This window comes from Bombina bombina, chromosome 2 (assembly GCF_027579735.1).
Source record: "Bombina bombina isolate aBomBom1 chromosome 2, aBomBom1.pri, whole genome shotgun sequence".
NCBI classification, from domain to species: domain Eukaryota; kingdom Metazoa; phylum Chordata; class Amphibia; order Anura; family Bombinatoridae; genus Bombina; species Bombina bombina.
Genome location: NC_069500.1, coordinates 940,106,693 through 940,122,888, shown reverse-complemented (window position 1 = coordinate 940,122,888; position 16,196 = coordinate 940,106,693). Strand labels below are relative to the sequence as shown.

General features: G+C 38.8%; 1 protein-coding gene across 3 annotated transcripts in view; it reads right to left on the bottom strand.

The window, feature by feature from the left end:
* SEPTIN11 (septin 11) overlaps window positions 1–16,196 on the bottom strand; it is a 273,295-nt gene that overhangs the window by 69,162 nt on the left and 187,937 nt on the right. For 2 of the 3 annotated variants that reach the window (XM_053703412.1, XM_053703411.1), the window contains exons 5-7: window positions 12,298–12,459; window positions 10,421–10,517; window positions 6,145–6,313 (exon numbers count right to left, since the gene is read on the bottom strand). In XM_053703412.1, coding sequence (XP_053559387.1) covers window positions 6,145–6,313; window positions 10,421–10,517; window positions 12,298–12,459 — 428 coding nt within the window. The remainder of the gene's footprint in view (window positions 1–6,144; window positions 6,314–10,420; window positions 10,518–12,297; window positions 12,460–16,196) is intronic. The other variant, XM_053703413.1, reaches the window with a different exon arrangement.

Sequence of the window (16,196 nt, the reverse complement as noted above, 5' to 3'; positions counted from 1 at the left end):
AGATATATCTTATAGTCTACTTTGACCAAACATTTGTATAGCTTGGTTCTTAACTACCTTGCAGGTGTTTATCAAACACTTACACAATTTGATTTTACTAACATTTTATTAAAAAAAAGATATGATATATTCTATATTCTACTTTTATCAAACATCGTACATGCTCTTGGAAGTATTTTATAATATACCTTTTGGGATCGAGATTTGGTTACTTAGGGCCGGATACAACTTGTAACAATTACTTAGGGCCGGACACAATTTGTAACTATTACATAGTTTTTAGATACAGACTGCATTTTATACACTGCTTGTACCATTATAGTTTAACAATTGTGTAGGTGTATCCGATCATTGTTTGTGATTGGTCTGACGCTGACCAATCATTCTGCTTGGCTGGCTTTTTAAATGTGTTTGTACTATTTGTGTCATATACCTTTCTGATGAAACGGCCAGGAGCTTGTGGCCGAGAAACGCGTTGAAGCTCATCACAATAAAGTGTTTTTTATTCTTTTATATGAAGCCTTGTATTCTGTGGCTTTTTTATTGTTGCCTGCCAAGCCAATTCTACTACTAGCAGAGTTTTTTATCGAAATCAGCTCTGCATAGGATCATTTGCTCATTTCCAGTTTGCAGCATTGATTGCATGCAGGGAGCGGCTGCACGCTGACTCTTCTGGCAACACAGCTACACAGGATTTGGATTCGAATTACTGAGGAGAGCCCACAGCCGTCCACTTAAGACCTCGGATGCCATCCGGCACAGCGTACTGACTGCTGTAAAAACGTCAGCCCGCCTATTCGCACCACTTTCAACAAGGGTGCCAATACTCTTGTGAGTATATTTCCTTTTGTCTCCACTTTCACTGTGAATTTTACATTCAAGACCTACTTGCACAATGAGGCGCTGTCTTCTTTCTTACTACTCCTAAATGGCCTTCCAAAACACCGCCTCTCCTCCCTCCAATCTATTATGAATGCTTCTGCTAGACTCATCCACCTAAGTCGACGATCTACATCAGCTGCTTCGCTCTGCCAGTCTCTACACTGGCTCCCCATACACTCCAGAATACAATTTAAAGTATTAGCCCTAACCTACAAAGCACTCAACAGTCTAACTCCCAACTATATTTCCTCTCTCATAGTGAAATATTCCCCATCCCGTCCTCTTCGATCAACCTCTGACCTACGTCTCTACACTCCTGTTATCTCTACGTCTCACTCCCGCCTCCAAGACTTCGCACGTGCTGCTCCTGTCCTCTGGAACTCTCTACCCCGCTCCATTAGACTGTCTCCAACCTTGTAAAGCTTCAGACGATCCTTGAAAACCCACCTATTCAGAGAGGCTTACCATCTCTCCTCCATCCCGCATCCGAACCAAACTAATACATGAACTGCCTGACTCACTGCTGCAAATACAACCGATGTAACAAGCTACCCCAACCTTATGTCTCTGCACCCTAAACCTATAGACTGTGAGCTCTCCGGAGCAGGGCCCTCTTCCTCCTGTACTAGATATGTTTTGTTTTGTTATGTTTTGTATTTTATCACAAATCTTTGTCATTGTATACCCCTATCACTGTACCCAGCGCTACGGAATTTGGCGGCACTATACAAATAAATGATAATAATATGAGCTGCTGGTTATTTTATGATAATATAAGGAGCAAATTTCCAAGGCTGGGGAAGATTTGCCGTCTCTTGCTCCTGACCTTATAGGAACACTAAAATCAAAGCTAAACTTTCATGATTAAGATAGAGCATACCATTTAAAACAACTTTCCAATTCACTTCCATTATCTAAATGTGCACAATATTTTTATATACACACTTTCTGAGGAACAAGCTCCTACTGAGCACGTGCAAGAATTCACAGAATATGTCATTGGCTGAAGGCTGTCACATGATGCAGTGGGAAGTAAAATGGCACTAACTTTGAAATTTGTCTAAAAAAAATCTACTACTCATTTGAAATTCAAACTAAGTGCTTTGTGTTATTTTTTATTATGCATTTATTGATTATGCTTTTCTATTGTATTTAATGGTCCTTAACCCTTTACTATGCATGTATCAGATAGCAGCAACTTAGAATGCCTGCGGAAGATGTGAAATCTGAAATTTGATTAATCAGCACTCAAAGTATGTGCGAGTGCAGTCAGTGTGCGCATGCACCCTTCTATCATAACTAATGCAACACTAATATACAACCAATGATTCCATGTACTGGGACACAGAGAAATAAAGGATTATTAGAATTATAAACTGGTATTTGATTGCGTTAAAGGGACTTTCTATTACATATAATGTGATTTACCCCAGTAAAATATTTTTAAAACTTTTCCATTTAGCTGTATTTAAAAAATAGCCTTGTTGAAGATTAATTTAAAGAAACAATCAAAATGTATAGTTTGTTGAGGTTTTTGATGTCAGGTCTTCCAGTGTTCAAAAAAATATTGGCGTTAAATACAGCTTTAACCTTAATGCAAAAATATAATATGTGTTTAAATGTAGCTCTTTCCCACACACATGGTAGAAATTTTTTCAAGTTTGAAGGGATAGTAAACCCAATTTTTTTCTTTAATGATTCAGATAGAGCATGCAATTTTAAGCAACTTTCTAATTTACTCCTATTATCAATTTTTCCTCCTTCTCTTGGTATCTTTATTTAAAAAGCAGAAATGTATGATTAAGAGCCGTCCCATTTTTGGTTCAGAACCTGGGTTGCACTTGCTTTTTGGTGGCTAAATGTAACTAGCCAATCAGCAACTGTAACCCATGTTCTGAACCAAAAATGGGCTGGCTCTTAAATTATACATTTTTGCTTTTTCAAGTAAAGTTACCAAGAGCAGGAAGAAAAATTGAAAATAGGAGTAAATTAGAAAGTTGCTTACAATTGCATGCTCTATCTGAATCATTAAATATTTTTTGTGGTTTACTATACCTTTAATGTTTAGTCTCTGTAGGTTAGAACCTTTTACATGCACACTGTACCTAGCTTGGACTTATAGGGGGCTAATGGTGCATGCGCAAGTATATCTGTATACAGCAAGGTTGACCCTGAGATTGTTTAACACAAGCTGTTTTTTAAACACCTGTAAGTGGAAGCGGTTCTTAAAAGATTATTTTGAGGCTAAAACCTCCAATTCATGTAATTTAAACTTCTGTCACTGTCTATCTTCTATGTCTTTATTTATAATAACCATGTATACCACTATAAAATCTGCTGGTGTACTACAAATAAAGATATTAATTTTAATTTTTGGGGTATAACTTACCGCCAGTTCTTCAAGCAGATATGAATTCCCCTTGTGGTTGCATAGTGCATACTGACATATGCTCCAAGCACCTGTGATCATTAAACTCACTCACGTAAACATTAATAGCTTTATTTTGCTATTGCAGGTGCATTTAAAAATGATTGTATTGAAAATAAAAATGTGCTGATATTTTTTACACTGTTTGGTATGTATGCCTTGCAGTAGATTTTTTTTCTGACAAATTAAATTATTTCTTCCATTTTCCAGCCCCAAGTATCATGTGAAATACATCAGCCAATCACAGACTAGTATACATACCCTTTGAGCTTGCGCACATGCTCAGTAGGAGCTTGCTCCCCAGAAAGCTTGCATATAAAAAGACTGTGCAAAATGTGATAATGGAATTAAATTGGTAAGTGTCTTAAAACTGCATGTGAATCATAAAAGTTTATTTTGACTTGAGCGTCAATACAATATAAAATACTTCATGCTGAAAGTTTTTATTTGTCTCAAGCGTTCGCCGCGATGAGCACATCAGGCAGCCCATGGCAGAATGCTCTTTTGCTGTGAGGTGACGTTTCCACCTCTTAGCCAATAGTGGGCTAGCTATCCAGCATGGCGCCAGCTGGCCTGCACGGCTATTGGCTAAGAGGTGGAAACGTCACCTCACAGCAAAATAGCGTTCTGCCGTGGGCTGCCTGAGGTGCTCATTGCAATGAACACTTCAGACAAATAAAGTAACTTTGAGCATGAAGTATTTTATACTTCATGAATGAAAAACCTTTTTATTTGTACCACTAGTAAATCCTAGCAATCCCAAACGCTAGGATTTACCATCACTTTAACCCCACTTACAAAATTAGTTGCATAAATAACCTTTAATCTTGCACCTGTTACAATATTCCTTACGTGACTAGCAATTTCTTAATTAGAGGTAAATGTTTTGTTTCACAAAAAATGAAACAGGTTTTTTTTTCTATCCCTAGATTTCTGATAGGTGCATTGTCTTGTATATGGAAAAGGGAAAAATGGGAGAGGTTTAATTTACAAATTTCTCATTGTCAACATGCATACATCTGTGGGAGTAAACTAGATAGGCCTATTCTCCTTTCCAAGCCTAATAAGGCCAAATGGGGCCTCTGATATACAGGAAGTCATAGAAATTCCTTAAATGCTTGCAAGAGGTATTTGAAAACCGTTGTGGTTGAAAAGAAAAAACAAACAAGTACATCTGATGTTAAAGCAAGCATTTACATATGTTTTCTAGTAAGCGTCTAGCATGGCTCTTTATAGTATATAAAAAGGTGTGCATGAGAAAAGTTGCATCTACAATATAAGATAGTCAATACTATAAGAGCCAAACTGACAAACTGTTTTTTATTTTTAAATAAAGCAGCGTAGTGATACAAAACACACAGTATATACACGTTAAAGTGAATGTAAATTTTGATGATAAAGTGCCCGGTTTTTAAAAATTCGATTAAAAGCAGGGGCACTTTAATTCACAAAATTTACATTTCACTTGTGTTGTGAAAATACTTACCTTTTAATCCTGACAGCCGCTGCATCGCTTCCTCCGCTCGTCTCAAAGCCTCTTCCTGGGTCTAAAATGAGGAATCCGGCTTCCTCCAATCACGGCGTTGAATCAGACACTGATTCCCCGGGAGGGAAGCCGGGATAGGAGGATGACCCATCCATCATTTCTGACATAGGAAGAGGCTTGCGATGACCGGGGGAAGCTGGAGCGGCTGTCATGATTAAAAAGGTAAGTATTTTCACAACACGAGTGAAATGTGCCCCTGTTTTTTATCGGATTTTTAAAAACCGGGCAATTTATCATCTAAATTTACATTCACTTTAACTATCGGCCTGGATTTCTAGGTGAAAACTTAGGAATAAATAATTTATACAGGATATAATATCATTGAGTACAATGTCACATAAAAATAAATGTCACTCTCCAGGGGAGCACATTATTACAAGATGACATTTTAAAGAGACATTGCAGTCAACAATTTCCTACTATGCTTATAAAAGAGCAGCATTCAAACAGGCTGAAAATGTTTTGCTTGGACAAAATGTGAAGTAACAGCTGTTTAAATTGAAACTAATACTGTAGTATCAGTTTTGTTCTTCCTCCAAATGATCATTGGTTGATAAAGTCGATTCCCATACCTCTATTGGTGGAGAGAGATCTGCCTCTAGATGCCTGACAATGAAACTGATTAATTTGGAAATAAAATGTGAATTAAAATATTTTGAGATGGCCTCTTTTAGAAGAAACAGAAAAAAAAAACTGAGAACATTAACCTTTTAAACCTGGTAAACACAAGACCTTTCTGCTGTCTTGCTGTAGAATAACATGTCTACCAAGTTTAAACATTGTTAAAACAACTTGTTTGCTGCAACTGTTCTTCAATAGCCAAACTCTGTCCACCACTTAGCCTTACTTGAGAAGCCCAATCTGGGCATCTCTGCAAACAATCTGCAGACAACAAGGTTATCCACAGTCATTATTTTAAGATAAGTGCATTGTTTTGCTGTTGTTATCTGTTAGGGAAAGATATGCACGGTTAGCATTGAGAAGACTGCAGTATGATTTTTAATTATGATAATCAGAAAATCCACAATTCTCGAATCTAAATTACAGGAAAAGGGGCAAAATAAATAATGAGAGAATACTGCACAGTTATTTTACTACGCATAACTAAACATTTTATATTAAAATCTCAAGGTGTTCATTGTCCCTTTAATTAGCGCTGCGGAACCTGTTGGCGCTCTACAAATACCTGATAATAATAATAATAATTATGTTATTTACTATTTCCATATCTCATTTGTGTGAAATGTGCCAATACAATGTGTGCAGAAGGTACCAGCCACAGATGTACCTGAAAGGCTTGCAGTCTGGGTCAGTGTCTTTAAAGCCCATCTCCTCCAGTTTGCAGCGCCTGTACAACTCATAGTGCCGAGTGTGAGTCTGTTCTCTCAGGTCTTCCATGTTCACTCTAATCAGCATCTCTCTGAGTTTGACAAAGTCACAATGGTTCTCATTTTCAACTGTGGAGGAAAAAAAATATATATACATTTTTAGATTACAAGTGGAGCGCTAATTTATTGCAAGTTTGCGGTAGCAATTGGTGTTCAGGAAATTAACCAGAGATCAGCTCTCTGGTTGATTTTAAAGTAACCCCCAATTTGCCCCAAGATAAAGAATATTCTTTCTTCTTCTTTTTAATGTAGCATTTTTTTTTTTTTAATAAAAGAAACTACAAAAAGCAGTTGTGAGGGGTTAAAGTTGGCGGGTGTGGGTGTGAAAAAACAGCACTGAAAAGTGCCTTTACATAGCGGTCAATGGGAACTGTGTGTTCCCTGTAAATATATATGTATATGTTTATAATACATATATATATTTATGTGTTAATATGTGTATATACACAGATAAACACAAATATACATGTATATATCCATATTTACAACTGGCAGCCCACCGCTGCGCTACTTACTCCTTTGCTGCGGCTAGTTCTCATGCGTGTCTCACAGCATGAGAACGAGGCTCCCACTGGAGACTATGGAAGCGCACTCTCGTGAGCACAAAGCTTACGTGCAATGCGTTTGCGAGGTTGCGTTCAGCATTGCACCTAACTTGTAATATTAAAAAAAGGGGGGATATATAGGGGCGCTGTTACCAACTAAAGGGATCAGAATTAGTCGTGAGGATACAAATTTCCCAAATGTACAAAAAACAAATAACCAATGTGAAATATATTTCCAATGTTGGGTATAATTGTGGGAACCACAAATATATTATGTGGTAATATAAACAAATTTGCAAAAGTAGGGAATAAGAAATGGAACTTTTTGCCAGCTGTGGGGATCATGATTATCAGTGGTAATATACCAGTGTTTAAATAGACTTATAGGGATTACTTTGTATATTTGGTTGGCTATTTGCCTAAGCCGTGCAGGGGATGGTTCAAACTTGAATAAAATTATGTGAGTCTACAATTTTTTACAAAACCCAATTTCAAAGTGCTGAAACGCAGCTAATAAAATTAATGTGTGGATCTTTTTATCAGTGAAAAAATTTGTTATTTATAGATTAATGGGAGATTTAATCCTAAAATTAAGTACAAGGTGTATGTGTGATGTTACAACATTAATAAAAATAATAAACTCCTAATATACTGTGCTAGTATACTGTTAAAATTACTAAGAACCTGTGTGTAGGAAATGACATATGTGAACTAAGAAAAGAATAGTTTGAGAGAATAAAAATACAATTACATATGGTTTATTAAAAGGTATTAATAAGAACAGATTAATAATTACCAATTGGTATCTGATATGGCTGTGGGACGTCTCCCAAATAAAAAACAAAATAGAACAAAAATTTTTTTTGACATTAGAAATATTGTTTAAAAACACTAAGAAATGTGTATATTGTGCACAACCAATGTAAAAATAGAAGATTATCTAGCTATATATATATCCAGATTAGTTGACACTAAAGTTCGTATGTTTCAATATTGCAATTTAAAATTATAAATCTGTTGCATAAAGTCACTTTTTTATGTCCCAATTGTAACCTTGATTTACTACAAACTTTGTGTGACTACTTCAGCTGCGCCACTCTTGAAGTTTCGAAAGGAACGAAAATTATTCGGTTTGGTCCTTAACTTATTGGACCTATCCTGAGGAAGGGCGTGACCTTTTCCCCCAGTAATATCAGAAATGATCTCCTTCAGACCAGGCCCGAATAGGGTCTGTCCCTTGAAGGGGATGTTAAGAAGCTTAGACATTGAAGTAACGTCTGCTGACCAGGACTTAAGCCATAGCGCCCTACGCGCCAGAATAGCAAAACCTGAATTCTTAGCCGTTAGCTTGGCTAAATGAAAAACGGCGTCAGAAATAAAGGAATTAGATAACTTAAGAGCTTTAATCCTGTCTAAAATATCATCTAACGGGGTCTCCACCTGTAGAGCCTCCTCAAGAGACTCGAACCAAAAAGCCGCTGCAGCAGTAACTGGGGCAATGCATGTAAGAGGCTGGAGAATAAAACCTTGATGTATAAAAATTTTCTTAAGGAGACCCTCCAATTTTTTTATCCATAGGATCTAGGAAAGCACAACTGTCCTCGACGGGGATAGTTGTACGCTTAGCTAGGGTAGAGACTGCTCCCTCCACCTTAGGGACCGTCTGCCACGAGTCCCGTATGGGGGCATATATGGGAAACATCTTTTTAAAAGCAGGAGGGGGAGAGAACGGCACACCTGGTCTATCCCATTCCTTAGTAATAATTTCCGAAAACCTCTTAGGGACTGGAAAAATATCAGTGTAAACAGGCACTGCAAAGTATTTGTCCATCTTACACAATTTCTCTGGAACTACAATGGGTTCACAGTCATCCAGAGTCGCTAAAACCTCCCTAAGCAATAAGCGGAGGTGTTCGAGCTAAATTTAAACGCTGTCATTTCAGAATCAGACTGACGCAACGCCTTCCCCTGAATCTGAAATGTCACCCACAGATAGAAGCTCTCCTGCCTCAGCTTCTGATTATTGTGAGGTATATCGGACACAGGTATTAAAGCGTCAGAAAGCTCTGTATTAGTTCTAGCCCCAGAGCTGTCTCGCTTTCCTTGTAACCCTGGAAGTTTGGACAATACCTCTGAGAGGGTAGCATTCATAACTGCCGCCATGTCCTGTAAGGTAAAACAATTAGGCGCGCTAGATGTACTTGGCGTCACTTGAGCGGGAGTTATAGGTTCTGACACTTGGGGAGAGCTAGATGGCATAATCTCCCTTTTTTCAGTCAGAGAATCCTCTGGAGATAAATCTTTAAGCGCCATAATATGGTCTTTATAGTTTATAGAAATTTCAGTACATTTGGTACACATTCTAAGAGGGGGTTCCACAATGGCTTCCAAACATATTGAACAAGGAGTTTCCTCTATGTCAGACACGTTTAACAGACTAGTAATGAGACAAGCAAGCTTGGAAAACACTTTAATAAAGGTGAAACAGCAATTAAACAAAAATGTCACTGTGCCTTTAAGAGAAAAAAAACTAGCACTTAAACTGCAAAACAGTGTAAAAATATTGTAAAGTGTTCGAAATTTTTCAGTGTGTGTAAGGGACTAAAGCAACATTGCACCCGCTTGCAAATGGATGGTAAACCCCTTAGCCCCCAAAACCGGATTTAAAAAAACGTCAACCACCGGTAAAAGACTGTTGAGCACCTTGCCACAGCTCTGCTGAGGGCTCCTACCTGCCCTCAAATACGATTTAGGGAAGAAATAAACCCTTTTATAATGGTTCTCAGATGCCAAAGGACTCCTCTAGGGAAGCTGGATGTCTCAGTCTGAAGGAAACTGCACATCTAAGAGCGCGAAAATAGGCCCCTCCCACCATGTACTGGATGTCAGAGGGGCCTTAAGAAAATACTCCTAGGAGTATCTAACTAGCCATGTGGAAAACTAGGCCCCAAATAAAGACTTATCTCCCTTAGAGAAAAACGTTCTATTTATGAAACATGCAAACGTTTTGTCACTAAGTAATATGAGTATTAACATGAGTATTACCCTGTTTTGTAAGCATGATCCCAGTCGCTGTTAAATCACTGCATCAGGCTTACCTCAAATACACAAGGCTCTGTCAGCATTCTCTAGAACTTATACATCTCTCTATAAATAAAAATACTGAACAAACCTCAAAGCAGGTAATCTGCAGACCGTTCCCTTAGTTACAAACCGCTAAGATTATCAACCTCCAGGCAGAATTCTTCTTCTAATTTCTGCCTGAGAGTAAAACAGTACAAAGCCGGTACCGTTTAAAAATAACAAACTCTTGATTGAAGGTAACACTACACTAAGTCACCACATATCTCTTGATACTTCCTATCTTGTCGAGAGTTGCAAGAGAATGACTGGGGGTGGGGGTTAGGGTAGGAGCTATATAGACAGCTCTGCTGTAGGTGTCCTCTTGCAACTTCCTGTTCGGAAGGAGAATATCCCACAAGTAATGGATGAACCCGTGGACTGGATACACCTTACAAGAGAAAAACTTGTTTTTGATTAAAATCCCACATTAAATCTATTTAAATAACTGCAGCGTTGTACATTTTATTGCATTCATAACATAAAATATTATAAACTAACAGTAACTCACCCTGCACAACACCCCAGGGATACTGCCTAGCTTTAGCCATCTTATTGCCAATTTTAACTTCTTCTGTGCTGCCAACCACTGCAAATGGCAGATGTACCTGTAAGAGATAACATTAGTTCAACATGGTTGAGACACAAAACTAACATTCAAATCTTTGTGACCTTAAAGGGATAGAAAGGTCAATTTTCAAATATGTATAAATGTGTTTCAATTTAAATAGATGCATTTTTTGCAATATACTGGCAGCGTGGCATGTATTGTGTCAGTGTAAAGTTATTTTGTGTCATACAAGCTAGTGCTGTCTCTCTGAGAAGGCATGGTGTTTGAATGCTGGTTCAATGGGCACTCACAGTATATGTGCGTATGCTGCTTAAAAATAAACATATAAAAAAAACTTTTACTAGAAGCATTTTTGCTAATGGAAGTATATTGCAAAATGCTTATATTTAAAAATAAAATGCAACCATACAATTTTGACATTACTATCCCTTTAAAGAATTTAAGATGAGGGGGGAAAACACACAATTTCAGGTATTCAGTGTACTGAAAATTATTGACAGTATCTGTCTGAGAAAGATATAAAGCTTTTATTTGTGTAAAATAGATGTAGGGTGTATATAATATTCAATTAAAGACTATTATAAATGCAAATTACAACAAATGACAAAGCATAAAAGACGACGTACATAACGGGACATTAAACTACTGAGTACTAACAGTACCACGGTTACAACTCATTGTGGTATTGTTTTTTCCTCCTGTACCTGCAGCTCTCTTTAAGACAATTTCTTACTTTAATCTAGTACAGAAGGCCACTTGGTAAAGCTCTGCATCTTCTTTATACTGGGTGCCGCCATCTTGGTACGCTCGTTTTTGAACATATTACATTTGGTTAAAGGGACAGTATACACTAATTTTCATATAACTGCATATAATAGACACTACTATAAAGAATAATATGCACATATACTGATCTAAAATCCAGTATAAAACCATTTAAAATCTCCCCCCCCCTCCCCCTCTTTACACAAACAAGAGCAAGCTGGAGTAGGTATACATCAGTATTCTCCTAAAACTTTGGGGCTTGGTTAGGAGTCTGAAAATCAGCACAATGTTATTTCAAAATAAGCAAAACTATACATAAAAAAGCTGCATAGGCAATATAAATGGGACATCTACAAAACATTTATGCAAAGAAAAATCTAGTGTATAATGTCCCTTTAAGTAAAACAAGTTTTTTTGTTTGTTTTTTTAATTGAAACTGCTAGGATGTGTATTTATGAGCACAAAAGATACAGCTGTATACATGATAATTGGCTGATAAGGGCATCCCTGCCCAAGCCTAACAAGAAAGTAATTTTTATTAAGCACACGAACATCTAAAATAAAATCTCTTAAAGGACCAGTCAACACTGTAGATTTGCATAATTAACATTTGTATGATAAGAAGACAATGCAATAGCACTTAGTCTGAACTTCAAATGAGTAGTAGATTTTTGTTAAATACATTGCAAAGTTATGTATATTTTCACTCCCCCTGTATCATGTGACAGCCATCAGCCAATCACAAATGCATATACGTATATGCTGTGAATTCCTGCACATGCTCAGTAGGAGTTGGTGACTCAAAAAGTGTAAATATAAAAAGACACTGCACATTTTGTTAATGGAAGTAAATTAGAAAGTTGTTTAAAATTGCATGCTGTATCTGAATTATGAAGTTTAATTTTGACTTGATTGTCCCTTTAAATAAAAAGAGAAATTACCTTCTGTTCTAGTTATCATGTGAAAATGCTGTTGTGATCACTTTGCTCCCAATTAAATAATCTGTCAGGGTCTCCCTCCCTCATTTACACATAGAATGTTCTGCTACTTACACTCATTGTGGTGTTGATTTCTGCAACTGTCTCCTCATCTGTAGGGAACTGGTAGATCTGTACCCCATTGCTGACCAACTCACTCATAATTTTACTTTTGAATTTGTGCAGTTCGTTTTTGGCAATGGTGTCTGCTTTTGCAATGATCGGAATGATGTTCACCTAAACGTGGAAAAAGTACAAATTGATCTTTAATGTTGTATATCTTTATATTAAGCAACAAAACTAAATAAATGTAAAAAAACAGAATTTATGCTTACCTGATAAATTACTTTCTCCAACGGTGTGTCCGGTCCACGGCGTCATCCTTACTTGTGGGATATTCTCTTCCCCAACAGGAAATGGCAAAGAGTCCCAGCAAAGCTGGTCACATGATCCCTCCTAGGCTCCGCCCACCCACAGTCATTCGACCGACGGACAGGAGGAAATATATATAGGAGAAACCATATGATACCGTGGTGACTGTAGTTAGAGAAAATAATTCATCAGACCTGATTAAAAAACCAGGGGCGGGCCGTGGACCGGACACACCGTTGGAGAAAGTAATTTATCAGGTAAGCATAAATTCTGTTTTCTCCAACATTGGTGTGTCCGGTCCACGGCGTCATCCTTACTTGTGGGAACCAATACCAAAGCTTTAGGACACGGATGAAGGGAGGGAGCAAATCAGGTCACCTAAATGGAAGGCACCATGGCTTGCAAAACCTTTCTCCCAAAAAATAGCCTCCGAAGAAGCAAAAGTATCAAATTTGTAAAATTTGGCAAAAGTGTGCAGTGAAGACCAAGTCGCTGCCTTACATATCTGGTCAACAGAAGCCTCGTTCTTGAAGGCCCATGTGGAAGCCACAGCCCTAGTGGAGTGAGCTGTGATTCTTTCAGGAGGCTGCCGTCCGGCAGTCTCATAAGCCAATCAGATAATGCTTTTAAGCCAAAAGGAAAGAGAGGTAGAAGTCGCTTTTTGACCTCTCCTTTTACCAGAATAAACAACAAACAAGGAAGATGTTTGTCTGAAATCTTTAGTAGCCTCTAAATAGAATTTTAGAGCACGGACTACGTCCAAATTGTGTAACAAACGTTCCTTCTTTGAAACTGGAATCGGACACAAAGAAGGTACAACTATCTCCTGGTTAATATTTTTGTTGGAAACAACTTTCGGAAGAAAACCAGGCTTAGTACGCAAAACCACCTTATCTGCATGGAACACCAGATAGGGCGGAGAAACACTGCAGAGCAGATAACTCTGAAACTCTTCTAGCAGAAGAAATTGCAACCAAAAAACAAAACTTTTCCAAGATAATAACTTAATATCTACGGAATGTAAGGGTTCAAACGGAACCCCTTGAAGAACTGAAAGAACTAGATTTAGACTCCAGGGAGGAGTCAAAGGTCTGTAAACAGGCTTGATCCTAACCAGAGCCTGAAACAAAAATGCTTGAACATCTGGCACAGCTGCCAGTCTTTTGTGAAGTAAAACAGATAAAAGCAGAGATCTGTCCCTTCAGAGAACTTGCAGATAATCCTTTCTCCAAACCTTCTTGTAGAAAGGATAGAATCTTAGGAATTTTTATCTTGTTCCATGGGAATCCTTTAGATTCACACCAACAGATATATTTTTTCCTTATTTTATGGTAAATTTTTCTAGTTACAGGCTTTTCTAGCCTGAATCAGAGTATCTATTACAGAATCTGAAACCACGCTTTGATAAAATCAAGCGTTCAATCTCCAAGCCGTCAGTTGGAGGGAAACCAGATTCGGATGTTTCGAATGGACCCTGAACAAGAAGGTCCTGTCTCAAAGGTAGCTTCCATGGTGGAGCCGATGACATATTCACCAGGTCTGCATACCAAGTCCTGCGTGGCCACGCAGGAGCTATCAAGATCATCGAGGCCCTCTCCTGATTGATCCTAGCTACCAGCCTGGGGATGAGAGGAAACGGGTGGGAATACATAAGCTAGGTTGAAGGTCCAAGGTGCTACTAGTGCATCTACTAGGGGTCGCCTTGGGATTCCTGGACCTGGACCCGTAGCAAGGAACCTTGAAGTTCTGACGAGACGCCATCAGATCCATGTCTGGAATGCCCCATAATTGAGTTATTTGGGCAAAGATTTCCGGATGGAGTTCCCACTCACCCGGATGGAATGGATGGACGACTCAGAAAATCCGCTTCCCAATTTTCCACTCCTGGGATGTGGATCGCAGGACAAGTGGCAGGAGTGATCCTCCGCCCATTGAATTATCTTGGTCACTTCTTTCATCGCCAGGGAACTCATTGTTCCCCCCTGATGATTGATATATGCAACGGTCGTCATGTTGTCTGACTGAAACCTTATGGAATTTGGCCTTTACTAGTTGAGGCCAAGCTTCTGAGAGCATTGAATATCGCTCTCAGTTCCAGTATGTTTATCGGGAGAAGAGACTCTTCCCGAGACCATAGACCCTGAGCTTTCAGGGATTCCCAGACCGCGCCCCAGCCCACTAGGCTGGCGTCGGTCGTGACAATGACCCACTCTGGTCTGCGGAAGCTCATTCCCTGTGACAGATTGTCCAGGGTCAGCCACCAACGGAGTGAATCTCTGGTCTTTTGATCTACTTGAATCGTCGGAGACAAGTCTGTATAATCCCCATTCCACTGTCTGAGCATGCACAGTTGTAATGGTCTTAGATGAATTCGTGCAAAAGGAACTATGTCCATTGTTGCAACCATCAATCCTATTACTTCCATGCACTGCGCTATGGAAGGACGAGGAACAGAATGAAGTACTTGACAAGAGCTTAGAAGTTTTGATTTTCTGACCTCTGTCAGAAAAAATCTCATTTCTAAGGAATCTATTATTGTTCCCAAGAAGGGAACTCTTGTTGACGGGGACAGAGAACTTTTTTCTTTGTTCACCTTCATCCGTGAGATCTGAGAAAGGCTAGGACGATGTCCGTATGAGCCTTTGCTTTTGACAGGGACGACGCTTGAATCAGGATGTCGTCCAAGTAAGGTACTACTGCAATGCCCCTTGGTCTTAGAACCGCTAGAAGGGACCCTAGTACCTTTGTGAAAATCCTTGGAGCAGTGGCTAATCCGAATGGAAGTGCCACAAACTGGTAATGCTTGTCCAGAAAAGCGAACCTTAGGAACTGATGATGTTCCTTGTGGATAGGAATATGTAGGTACGCATCCTTTAAATCCACGGTAGTCATAAATTGATTTTCCTGGATAGTAGGTAGGATCGTTCGAATAGTTTCCATTTTGAACGATGGTACCCTGAGAAATTTTGTTTAGGTACTTTAGATCCAAAATTGGTCTGAATGTTCCCTCTTTTTTTGGGAACTATGAACAGATTGGAATAAAATCCCATTCCTTGTTCTCTTATTGGAACTGGATGTATCACTCCCATCTTTAACAGGTCTTCTACACAATGTAAGAATGCCTGTCTCTTTATTTGGTTTGAAGATAATTGAGACCTGTGGAACCTTCCCCTTGGGGGTAGTTCCTTGAATTCCAGGAGATAACCTTGAGAAACTATTTCTAGCGCCCAAGGATCCTGAACATCTCTTGCCCCAAGCCTGAGCAAAGAGAGAAAGTCTGCCCCCCACTAGATCCGGTCCCGGATCGGGGGCTATCCCTTCATGCTGTTTTGGTAGCAGTGGTAGGCTTCTTGGCCTGCTTACCCTTGTTCCAGCCTTGCATTGGTTTCCCAGGCTGGTTTGGGGTTGTGAAGTATTACCCTCTTGCTTAGAGGATACAGAATTAGAGACTGGTCCGTTTCTGCGAAAGGGACGAAAATTAGGCTTATTATTAGCCTTAAAAGACCTATCCTGTGGGAGGGCGTGGCCCTTTCCCCCAGTGATGTCTGAAATAATCTCTTTCAAATCAGGTCCAAATAATGTTTTACCTTTGAAAGGAATGT